At 44.8% G+C, this 12,850-nt stretch overlaps 1 protein-coding gene across 1 annotated transcript in view; it reads right to left on the bottom strand.

Moving 5' to 3' along the window:
• STAG3 (STAG3 cohesin complex component) overlaps positions 1-12,850 on the bottom strand; it is a 1,816,020-nt gene that overhangs the window by 1,253,764 nt on the left and 549,406 nt on the right. The window contains exon 10 of the mRNA XM_085637308.1: positions 454-577. Coding sequence (XP_085493434.1) covers positions 454-577 — 124 coding nt within the window. The remainder of the gene's footprint in view (positions 1-453; positions 578-12,850) is intronic.

Here is a 12,850-nt window from a genome sequence, read left to right as displayed (position 1 = left end):
GGGAGGTCGCAGCCACATTACTGTTTTACTACCTTGTGCGATCCATGTTCACACAGGGGGATCCCAACTTAGTAGTAGGCAGGTAAATTACTCGAAAGGAAATCATGATACATTTGTTCCTACAGAAAGGAGGGCAAACCAGCACAGAGGTGCACAACTTTGGTCTTGTAACCTAAAAGAAAAACTACAGGACACGCTACAGAACCATGTGCTCAGTGGCTTCTGGTACAGAGCAAGAGGTAAACCTGACAAGTAAAAGACTAAGAGTTGAGTCTTCATCTCCATAACAAAGGTAAAGGCACCCTTAGACATCAGGATCAAACAAAGTGAAGCTAAATTCTCTATGTACAAATACAGAACTCCCTCCGTTAATCCACCCAAACTCTAGCTAATTTCAGTCTCCTCACCCCACAACTATGTTTGTTTATTCTGCTTGACATCAGAGAGATATACCTTGTCATTTAGAGTCCAGCCGATATACTTCAAGTATCCATCATTTAAGAAGGAGTAGCTGTAACTCTTCATCCAGACACCCATCTCTTCCATGCACACTGTACGTATTTCTGGGATGGAGTCCCTGCAAAAATCACAGCCAAAGTAAACTGAACAAACATGTCAGATCTCTGTACTAGGGTGATAGAGTAAAGCCAGAGCTATAGCTAAAATAATCTGGTTCAAATGAAGACCTAAAGGTGAAGGTAGCAGGCTCAACACTCCCCTCACCTGAGACAGGTGTGGCACAAACATGTTAAAGCACATTGTTCCACTATTTCACAGACCAATCACAAGGAAGATTCCACCTTGAAATATTAGTAAGCATAAATATTACGTTTGTGTGTTGTGTTTCACTGGCACTATGCCAGTGAAAGACAGCTTAAGGCCTATGCAGCAAAGAAAAAAGTTACTTACCTGTAAGAAAATAAGGTACTTACCTATAACTGTAGTTCTCCAGCATTGGTATCTTTTATAGATTCACCAGATTGATCATTCCCCAAAGTGGGTGCCCCATGGTCCAACTAGAAAAGCAGTGCAATGTTAAACATAGCTTCGGAAGGCCATAAAGCCTCCACTTTAGTAACATCTCTATCAGTTATAAGAGACTAAACTTCGACCAATCAGTTTGCAGCACCCTCTAGGACACTCCCCTCAGACTTCTGTCTCGCAGATTTTTATGGTTTAAATCTTTTATTGACATTTCAAAACACACAGAGAAACACCAACAAAGGAAGTTATCAGCACCCTGTAGATTTAAAATGAGTGACAGGGCCCATTACCACTAGGATTTGGGATCAAAACTGGACTTTGCCCTCCCTGAAGACATCATAAGGAGTTCCAACAAGGGTGCCGTCAAACAGAAAATTCTGAACCCTCCCTTTCCCCACCCCCCCAACACCTACCCACCCCCTCCCTTTGTTCCACGTCCATCAGCCCCTACCCCCCGCTGTCTCTACAGGTCTTGATCCCTACTCTTCCTTCTGCTCATCGGATAAGCGCAGCAAGCGCAAGTAGCGAGGGCAGGTGACCTCCTGAAATTCGGAGGACAACAGCGCCAGAAAGGGTTTCCACAACTTCCCGTATCTGGAGCCCTCCCCTGCAAGCATTAGCCCGTGAAAGTCGAAGTGGTGTCTCTCAGATTTTTAGAGCACAATTGTTAATAAGTATTACTACTAAAGAGCAGGTGAACCTATCAACGGAGAAGGGTGGGTCGCATGTAAATTTATGAAATATACCAATACTGGAGAATCTTCCTGAAATTCTCCCCAAAAAAGGTCTATCCAGGTCAGCTCCTATCCTGAAAGTTTGGGGGTGATCCATCAAGCGGGGTCTGAGAAAAATGGGGGTCCCAAAACTCGTTTTCTCCATGTTAATTTCCATAGGAAATTTTGAGACGGGCTTCAGCTCGAACTGCTGAACGGAATTACCCCACATTTGGCAGAAAGTTAGAGTTTAGTACCGAAAGCGACCTTTTTAAAAATGGTGTAAATCCGTTCAGTAGTTGCTGAGAAAATAGAAAAATAAAGGTTTAAATATTTGGGCAGAGCCTAAGTCGCATGCTTCACTATGATTGGCTGCTAGCACTCCAAACCAGGAAGTGTTGGCAGCCATCTTGTGGCTTGGTAGAAGCGAGTCACCCGAAAACTGAGAAATAAAGATATAAAACCAGAGAAGGGGGCAGGGTATAAAAACCCTGACCTACTAGGTCTGCTCAGGAGGATCCCCAGGGCCCAAAATACCATTTAAAAAAAAATAGAAACGGCAAAAATTTGTGCTGGGGTCGGGGGTTCTCGCGTTTTATTTTAATGAGGCCCTTGGGTGGGTTAGGTTGCGGGGGCATTTCTTAAAAAATAATAGCAGGGGCTCGCAGGGGTTGCGGGGGTCCGCGCAGCTCCGGGGCTTCACTTATGTTGGGAGGGGGGGTTGCGCGGCCCCCCTCCTGGAGTCTATGTGCTTGTAACTTTGACATCGTTTGACAAATCTTTATGAAATTATCCAAAAAGTTTCTCTTCTTTTGATTAGCTCCTATATTTAAAGTTTGGGGGTGAATGGTGTAGGAGGGGCTGAGAAAAAAAGAGGGTGCTAAAATGCGTTTTCACCATGGAATTTTCATACGAAACTTTACAGAAGACTACAGGTGAAACTGCTGAACAGAATTACGCCAAATTTGGCAGGGAGAAAGGTCATGGTCTAGAAAGCATGCTTTTGTTTAAATGGTATAAATCCGTCAAGTAGTTTTTGATAAATAGCAAATTTTTACAGATATCGAAATTTGAGAATTCTGACATGTGATTGGCTGAGGGGTTACAAGCACGAGCGTGCGGCTTATTGGCTGTGAACTGTTGAAACCAGGAAGTGTTGGCGGTCATTTTGTGATTTACTCCGTCAGCTCACATGTCTCCGTGTAAAAGCCATCGGGTCTGCAGTTTTACCTCTGTGTGAGATATGCCTTTCACGCTGCCTCTCTTTATATCACTAGGTCGTGGCTATGGCTTTAGAAGCCCGTTTGTCAGCTCCCACCTCTCTATGTTTGCAAGCTAGTACGCTGCTGTGAGGCACAGGTGTCCCTTTGCGAGACTGGGTGTGAACTGTTAAGTCACACTATATGAGCACTGAAAAGCCATTTTGTTATTGAGTCCGTCAGCTCGCAGCTGTCCGAGGCAACTCTGAAAACAAACCGGAGGGCTGTCTGTGCGAGATACCCCTTTCACGCTGCTTCTTTCCACATCAGCAGGTAACACACCCTGTTCCTATATCACTAGCATACCCCCAACAACCTTATTGGGCCCGGAAGTCTACCTTTGCGAACCACTGGTGGGCTTGCAGCTGTTACGGTGGGACTTCTCCGGGCTGCATTTGTATCTGTGAAGCCAAGACTGGAAATATACCGCAGGTCTCGCTCTGCGAGATACCCCCTTCACGCTCCCTCTGCCCAACATGACCACTTCGCAGCTATGCTTTTAGAAGCCACTGCGTCGGCTCGCAGCTCTCTACCTTTGCGAGCTAGGCCTCTGCTGTGCCTCTTTGTCTTCGAGCTACTACGCTGCTGTTCCTTTGGGAGTGGAAGGCCCGTATTTCTCCCTCTGCGAGTAGAGCCCAGGGGCCGCAGCTGTTCCTCTGCGAGCCTGGGTGCGCACTGTTGATAAGTCACACTGTATGAACATTGAAAAGCCATTTTGAGATTGAGTCCGTCAGCTCTCATCTGTCAGAGGCAATTCTGAGAACATACCGTAGGTCTGTCTGTGAGAGCTATTCCTTTCACGCTGCTTCTCCCCACATCAGCAGGTAACGCACTCTCTTCCCACATCACCAGCATACCCTCAACAACCTTCTTGGGCCAGCAAATCTCCCTATGTGAAGCAGCTCCTTGTCCGCCATCACCGTTCACCCCCCCCCCCCACAAACAAATGTGACAGGAACGTTTTTAAATCTTGAGTCTAACAAATCGGCTGGTGTTGTAGTTTATTAAAAAAGATACTTGTGAGGTTGGACAAATAAGAATCTTAGTCATGTATGGATTTACATATAAAATATTTTATTAAAACCAAACAACAAATAAAACTGTGTGTAAAACTTTTTATTAAAACAAAACATCAAGAAATAAAACTATGTACAGCGACTGCGTGCCATCCCTCGACAATTTGTGAATCACAGCCTGCAAGACAAATGAAAGATAAGATGGAGCGTCATGCGTCCAGCAAAGGAGAGAGAAAAAAAGAGGGTAAGAGAGAAAGATTGAGAGATACAAGGAAGATAGAAAGAAAAAAGTGTGAGAGAGAAAGATAGAGAAAGAAAGCGTAAGACAGAGAAAGAGTGAGAGAGATACAAGGAAGAGAGATACAAGGAAGAAAGAGTGAGAGAGGAGAGAGAGAGAAAGAGAAAGAGGAAGAGAGAGGAAGGGAGAAAGTGAAACAGTGTGAGAGAGGAAGAGACTGAGAAAGAGTGAGAGGAAGAGAGAGAAAGAGTGAGGAATGGAGAGACAGTGAGAGAAAGAACGAAAGAGTGAGATACAAGGAAGAGAGAAAGAGAAACAGCATGAGAGGAAAAGAGAGAAACAGTGTGAGAGAGAGGAACACACCTTACCTCCTTATAAATAAAGAGAGAAAGGAAAAGTTGTCAAAATTTGATGGTAAATTTAAGGGTATAAAGTATGTAAAAATATATAGTCAACTAGTTTGCTACAGATGTGGGAGCGAAGGATAGTTGACTCAAAATGCAATAAGACAGGGTAAAGCCAGGGTATATACGACTGTACGCCTAAATCGCTGTGACGCGTTTTTGTATTCAAGCTGCTGCACCCCATCCACTCCCGCCACCCAGAGGTATCTGCCCACCGCTGCGCACCCAGGCCTCACTGCTTACCTTTTCACGGACAGGGCACCCTCCACATCATGCAGCCCCGCTCTTCAAGCCAGAAGTCTCACAATTGGTGCGGAGTCTTGATATCAGCATGGCAGAGGACATACTCGTGCACCCATCATCATTGCAGGTTGTTCACCCGCTCAGTGCTTGCGGTGCCATTAACTCAGTGACTAGTTAGGGCACGCACGTGGCGGTACGCCCCCCTGGTGCATGACTCAGGCCTACACTGCAGTCGAGCAGGGCACACAATAGATGAGGTGTACGAATCACCGGGACGGGCCAACACCGCAGGCTCCACACCCGCTCAGCACTTACAATGCCCTTACCTCAGTGGACCGAAATTCACCGTTTTGTGGCTGTGTGCCTGTGCCGGGCCCAGTGCATCCGCTGCGAGCAACTCTAAAATGGCGTTGAGCACGTGCGCCCGGTCTTTTTTACTGGCAGGGTCACGTGTCCTGCGATGCCTGTGCTGGATGGGTGTGGGTGTATAGCAGCCGTGAGGGAGTGGCTGTGGCGTGCTGAGTACTAGACCTGTGACCAGCAGATCACTATAATGAAAACGTGGGTCATGTAGTGTTGTTGTAATTTTTTGTAAGCGTAAGCGGAGTGGGCTGGCGTGGCGTATGCCAGTGCTGCATGAGACTGAAGAATGATTGCAGAGCTATGGGCGTGGCTCCGTCGTGAAGTATATGAGGAATTAACTGATGCGAGTCTGTGTTGTAGTGCTGCCGTCACCTGGGTCATTCTGTGAGTGAAGTCTCACAACATGGCCAACATGGAAGGTACGGGGAATCACTGACCCTACATTCATCCATAGTTCCACACATGAAAGATGGTGGACATGATGCACTTCTGTGGATATTAATTTTTATTGCACATTAACTGCAGTGTTGTAGCTGTAGCAATACAGGGCCATGGAAAGTTCCGGTTGCAGTTTTTAGGACATGGAGGGCAGCCAATTAGAGCCAAACTCGTGTTCGGAGTTAGGCTGCGCCAACATATGTACTTATGTGGTCTGTCGGCTAGACTGCTGAACTTGGTGGTGGAAACTAGCGTTCGAGCCTCGGGGTCGCGTACACATCCTGTGATTCTGGGCAAATCACTTATTCTCTGCGTGCTTCAATGTGTAATGTAAATCCGGTGCTCATGTAAAGCACTCCAATACCTTCGGGTGGAGTTTGCGCTATATAAATATGCAACAAAAAAAGAAAAAGATACTCTGCCAATCACCATGCACTTATAAATTGACTATACACTCTCCTTGCAGTATTCTAATGATCCAGTCTCTACGTAAGTACTTGTACAATAAGCGAGACAAAGTTACATAAACAAAGTTTTCCCCACTGCTAGAGGTAAGATGGTTGCATACGCGGTCTACAGCACAATGTAATGTGGTAGGGTCCATGGGCAGTATCTTGCATACATAATGAACACACGGACACAGATAGTTGAACTGGGTACGGGCACGTGCGCTCGACTCCTTTTTATTACCATGGTCACATGTCCAGTGACGTGTGCTGGGTGCATGTGGGGTGAGTGTAAGTCAGTGCTCCGGGAATGGTTGGTGGTGGTAACAAGTACAAAAGTAATTATTGGATCATACACAGAGATTCAATCATAAAGGGTCTATGACTTGTGCTGCAGTAAAGTAGGGGCACTACATGTGAAGTAATACACAAAAGATTGTATCGTAAAGAGTCCATGACTTGTGGTACACTGAGGTAGGGACGGCAGATCTGAAATCATACACAATACATTCTATCATAAAGGGTCCATGAGTTGTGGTGCACCGAGGTAGGGGCATCAGAAGCAATGAGTGTGTGCAGAGCAAGCGAGGATATGTGGTCTGGGCTTGCCGCACTGGGAGCAATGTCTTTTGCGTACTGGACTGCGTCATCTGCAATCCCGACTCGAACAAGAGATGGAATATCTATGGAATACATTATCGAAACATGTAGGTTTCAGGGACGTTATAGTTCAAATTGTGAGCTGTGCTGTCCGCAGTGTAGAGTGCCATTCAGTGTTCGTTTGGACTTGCAAGATGAATTTGGTTATTGTACTAAAGCTATACCTGATATTAAACAGGTTCTTGAAGCAAGGATACTAATAGGATATTGTGTAGGTTTTGAAGGACATTATACTTAGTTGCATACTGCACTTTTAATTAATGAATGAAGAGTCAATTTAATTGTGAACTCAGATGACCGCAGTGTAGGCAGGAGGCAGCGGTCAGCAAGGGCCCACAGGTACCTGGTGTTGAGTACAGGTGCACAGGCATTGGCAACACAGTGTGTGTGCAGCCAGCGATAAGTGGTACACTGAGTTAGTGGCACGTGAAGGAACCAGCTTGTGTGGCGCCTGCGATGATGAGTGGTGCGATCGGGCCACACTGGTAGCAATGTCTTTTGCCTACTGAATTCTGCCTTATTAAGTCCACGCGGCAATGGTGCACAGAGTTAGTGGTACCTCTGGCGCTTAGCGTCTGCACACTCTGCGATGATGTGTGGTCCGAGGGGGCCGCACTGGTAGCAATGTCTTTTGTCTATTGAATTCTTTCTTATTAAGTCCACGTGGCGTTGACTTGTGGTGCACTGAGATAGTGGTACCTATGGCTCTCAGTTTGTGCACACACTGCGATGATGCGTGGTCCGTGTGGCGGCACGGGGAGCAATGTCTCTTGGCTACTGGACTGTATCATCTGGAATAGCCACTCCACCAAAATTGTGAGCCCTGCTGTCCGCAGTGTAGGCAGAAGGCAGCAATCAGCAAGTGCCCACAGCCACGTGGCGTTGACTTGAGCTGCACAGATTGAGAGCATTTGGTCTTCTTAACCCATTAAAGTCTGACACAATTTGCATCGCTACTAATCTTGAATTGTGAACCGTGCAAACCCCAGTGTAGTGCGGAGGCAGTGGTCCGGATGCGCCCACAGCCACGTGGCGTCGACTTGAGCTGCACAGTTAGTGGCACCTGAAGCACTCCGCATGTGCGCACCCTGCGATGATACGTGGTCCCAGCGGGCCGCACTGGTAGCAATGTCTTTTGTCTAATGTATTCTGCTTTATTAAGGCCACGTGGCGTTGATTTGTGGTGCACTGAGTTAGTGCTACCTCTGGCGCTCAGCGTGTACGCAGCCTGCGATCATGAGTGGTCCGGGCGGGCCGCAGTGGCAACAATGTGCCTTGACTACTGGACTGCGTCATCTGCAATCGCCACTGCATCTGAATTGTGAGCCCTGCTGTCCGCAGTGTAGATCGAAGGCAGTAGTCTGTACAGACATAAGTCTGCAGTGCTGTGGCACTGGGTTCGCAGGGGGCCTGTGTCGAGGAGGCCCGCTGTCATGGCAGCAGCCACATGGCAGGGTGAGGGCCGCCGCTCTGGCAGACGCTTTGGCCTTACCACAAGTGAACCACGCCTAGAGCCCCAGCCTATTTATTCATACTCCTATGCTGGAGTGCCATACGTTAGACCAGCCCACTCCGCTTACACTTCCGGGGGGAGGAGGAGGAGAACAACACAGCTACATGACCGAGATCTTCCCCATTGCCTGAGGTAACATGGTTGCGTGCACTGTGCACAACACTACAAGTATCAGTAGTATATGTCCACATGGAGAGGTTTGTACTTTGCATAGTGAGGTCTGTCCAGCACATCACCGCTACACTTGGTATTTGATTTTGGTACCCTATTGACTTGTTGATTAAATCATCAGTTATTGTATACAACAGTGCTCGTTAAAAGAGTGATATTTCCTTTCCCCTTTCTCTATCTACGAGCATTGGAGTGCCCAAGTGCATCACGCATAAAAGAGCGTCGAATAGTCCTTTTTTAGTGTCACCATTTATGTAAGGTATTTTCCCTTTACTCTGCGAGCATTCTAGTGTTTCCAGCTATTTAGTAATACTACATTTAAAAGAAGGCCGAGTAGTCTTTTTTAGTTTCGATCATGTACGCGAGGTATTTCACGTAGCGTCGTCTTCGTGGCGTTCTGCAATTCCAGAAGCAAGAACTGCACGTTAGGAAGCACTTCTTCAGAGGTTAGCGGTTACCGGCAATAAGTGTTAGCCTCTGCCTGTAGCAAGTGTTTACGGATTTATTTAGCCACAGAATACGAACATTTGTATTGGGATTTTCCTCTATCCCTTGTAGATTGTTCGCCCACGAGTTTGTACCAGGGTGAAGAACCCCGATTAATCGGTAACGCGTGAGTGAAGTTAACTGCTTGTACGTGCTGCCATCTATCATGCAAGTTAGTATTTGGACCTTGTAATTGATTGAAAATAGAGTTCGTATGTACACCATTTTGTTAGATTCAGTCTTGAAGGAATATATGCATTGCTCCACAGATACGCAGAGTAAACATTCAGTAGCGATCAGCTCAGTTGTGCCCGGAGACCTCCACCTACACCTCGAAGTAGGCAGTAGTGCAAGGTACATTTGAAAAGGGTTTCCACTGTATGGACTTCTGATAAGAGTTTTTATTATTATTTTCTCAGCACATCTACATAGTTGGGCTTTGACCTTTCCTCTTGCACAGACATTTGTCTTTCACTTGAGTAGCAGGGAATTGTAAGGAATGTTTTACAAATGTACGTTTTGTAGCCATTTATTTTTGATGGGTTTGCACCTTTGGGTTTTCCCTTTTTTTTCTTTGTGGCTCTACTGTTGCCCACAGTTTGATTACAGTAACATATGTATTGGGGAGAATGTGTTGCGGTCGATTTCTACAAGTTTGTTGAAATGTAAATATTGTAAAAAATATATATATATGTAGATGTGAACACGCACTTACTTGTGTCTTAGGTCCTCTTTGGCCCCCAGTCCTGATGAGGCCCCAATTAGATGGGCTGAAACGCGTCGACTCGCTACAGAAAGAAGCCCTTCCTAAATTGAATTTATTTACAAAGGATATATATTGCAACTACAGGAAATAGTAGGGTTTAAAGACAAATACCCTAAGAGTTGCTGGCTTAAGGGCGATCTGAATTTTTGAGGACTGCGAATTGTAATTTTGGTGCTTATAATCTTTTTTCGCAGCACATTCAAAACCAGGGCTAAAAGGATCCTGCTTGTTGTGTTTGTTTCCAGACATACTGTTGTATTATTTATATATAAGTTTTTGTATGCATATAATTTGTTGTATGTACACACTTTTTTGTCGTGTTTAACACTATGTAAATAGAAATCAATTTTCTGATAATGTTTATATAGATACAAAGATTCATATATATAAAAAATTGGATGTTCAATGATATTCATTGAACCCACAACCAAATATTTTTTTGAATTAATATAATTAAGTTTTTTTAGAGAATAATTACTCTTTGATGGATTAATTTGGGCTTCCATTACCTTTACAAATAAGTATTGTTATATTGATTCCACTGCATTATAATTTTTTTCTTTGGTATTGTGTGCATTATTATTGATGGGTGACTCGCCTCCTTCACACATACTTGGTTCCCACTTCTCCCAACATTGTGCTATTGTGTGACTGAGGACATGGCGTTTTGGGAAAGTCCTTTGTCCTGTTTTGCGCTGCCACGGTGGTAGTGGTGGTGTTCCGGGGGAGGGGGGTGGGAGGTCCTGCTGGTGGTGGCGGTGGGTGTTGTGGCCTTGTTGGGTGTCGGAGCTGCATGATCAGCAGCTGTATCACGTGTGTCTTTAGATGTGGCTGTGAGTTGGGTCCAATTCACGCTGGAGATATTCGACCTCCTTACACCAGTTAAAGACTGATGTTAATTTCTTACTGCTAACTCGGCTTATCGCCTGCTTTTTGGATTGCATTGCAGATTTGGCTGGTCATTGAAAATATGGGGAAGCGGTGTTTTAGTTTTTTTCCCCCCACGGGAACGCCTACTTTGCATATCATTAGCGTTAGTTGTGGCTCTCATTGGTGGCGATTTTTTGGGCAGAAGGTATCGATGGTAAAGTGGTGAGATTTGCAGTTTTGACCAGGTTGAGAATGGGATGATAATTTAACAACACAGATAGGTTTAATGAACATTATAATTAGAAATTAGCATTTAAAAAACCTTTGAAATTAACTGAAAAACCATAGGTTTCAGGCACGTTATAGTTAGAAATTAACATTTATAGTTAGTTGGACATTTCATTACAAAACCATAGAAATTCCCCCGTTATAGTTAGTTGAGCTAACTATAACTTGCACCCCCGCAATGCACTGCTGATGACGTCACATATTACATCATTCCTGACATGGTCAGTGACATCACTGATGACATCTCAAATGACATCACTGATGACATCATCCACGTGACAATCTGATGCACCTCATCACACCCTAATATAACCCTTGATAGACCCACTCTAAAATACAGAGTATCATTTTCGAAACCATCAACACACCATTACCAGTTAGTACATACCCACTCACCAATTCCTAGCTCTACACACACATCCACTCATTCACCCATAGTCACTCATACTGCATTATCATATGCACTCACATCTATACATACACTCACACACCGCCTTTCATTCATAGTTACTCACACACCTAGTCAGTGATGGAAATAATCACTTTCATTTACTCACCTGTACAGTTATACACACACCACGTCACTTATTTAAACATATACCAACACATACTTACACTCTAATACAATAACTAATACAAGCACACACTCATCCATACAGCCACTCTCACAGTAACTCACTCTTACATATAGTCATTTATACACTTCAACACTCACATATACCGCCTTTCACATATGCAGTTACTCACACATGTACCACTGAGGCATCCATTCACTCAACAACACACCCATACACACACTCCCCCATCCATACAGCTCTTCAGAGATGTACTCTTGAACCTATCCACCCAGTGAATCATCCACTCACACATTTATGGACAGTTACACCCAACCCCACCTACCCACACAGACACTCAGGCACCCATAGAGATACTCAAACAACTAATCAATAACCCATATAGATTCTTATTTAGGTACCCACCAACCCATGGAACTGCTTACACAACAACTGACAAACTAAACTGTGTGAATGTCTGTATTAGTCACATTCAGTAAGACAAAATTATCACTCACTTATACAGTCAGTCCCACACCTATTAAATCATACATCCTGACTCTTATACACCCATTCATTCAATACACCTTGGCATATATATAAAACATTTACATTTTATAGAAACAGTCACTGGATGATGTCATCAGTGATGTCATTTGAGATGTCATCAGTGATGTCACTGACCATGTCATGAATGATGTAATGTGTGACGTCATCAGCAGTGCATTGCGGGGGCGCAAGTTATAGTTTGCTCAACTAACGGGGGAATTTCTATGGTTTTGAATGAGTGAAATGTCCATCTAACTATAACATCCCTGAAACCTATGGTTTTTTCAGTGCAAATATAAATATATATATTATCTACTGGCGGTCGCCAGTAGATAGTTATAGTTAGGACCGAGTTTCCATAGGAAATCTCAAAATTCTATTTTGAATAACTTTGGCGCCGGTTGACGAATCCTCGCGGAAATTTCAAAACTAATGGGGCGCTCCGTTCAGCTCCTACCCTGAAAGTCTCGGGGTGATTCGTCAAGCAGGGGCCGAGAAAAAAGGTGGGGGGTCCCAAAACGCGTTTTCCCCATGCATTTTTCCCATAGGACCTTTAGACACAGCTACAGCCCGAACGGCTGAACAGAATTAGTTGAAAATAGGCAGAGAGGTAGCCATAAGGTCAAGGAAGTGCCTTTTGCAGGTCTGGTGTAAATCTGTTCAGTATTTCCTGAGAAAATAGCATATCAATATCTATACGCGCGTACCGTGCGCGCACTGAGCAAGCCCTGTGCGCGCACCTTGCCGTGCGCGAGCGTAATTCTGATTGGTTGTTAGATGTCAGTAAACATTCGAATCGGTCGAAATCAGGAAGTGTTGGCCGCCATTTTGTCTGTCGCACTGAAAAGGAAAGGTGGAGACCATGAATAGGGGGCAGGGTAGGGAGTTC

Source organism: Triturus cristatus, chromosome 12 (assembly GCF_964204655.1).
Source record: "Triturus cristatus chromosome 12, aTriCri1.1, whole genome shotgun sequence".
In the NCBI taxonomy this organism is placed as follows: Eukaryota; Metazoa; Chordata; class Amphibia; order Caudata; family Salamandridae; genus Triturus; species Triturus cristatus.
The sequence above is the reverse complement of the archived record's forward strand: the minus strand, read 5'-3'. Positions and strand labels throughout refer to the sequence as shown.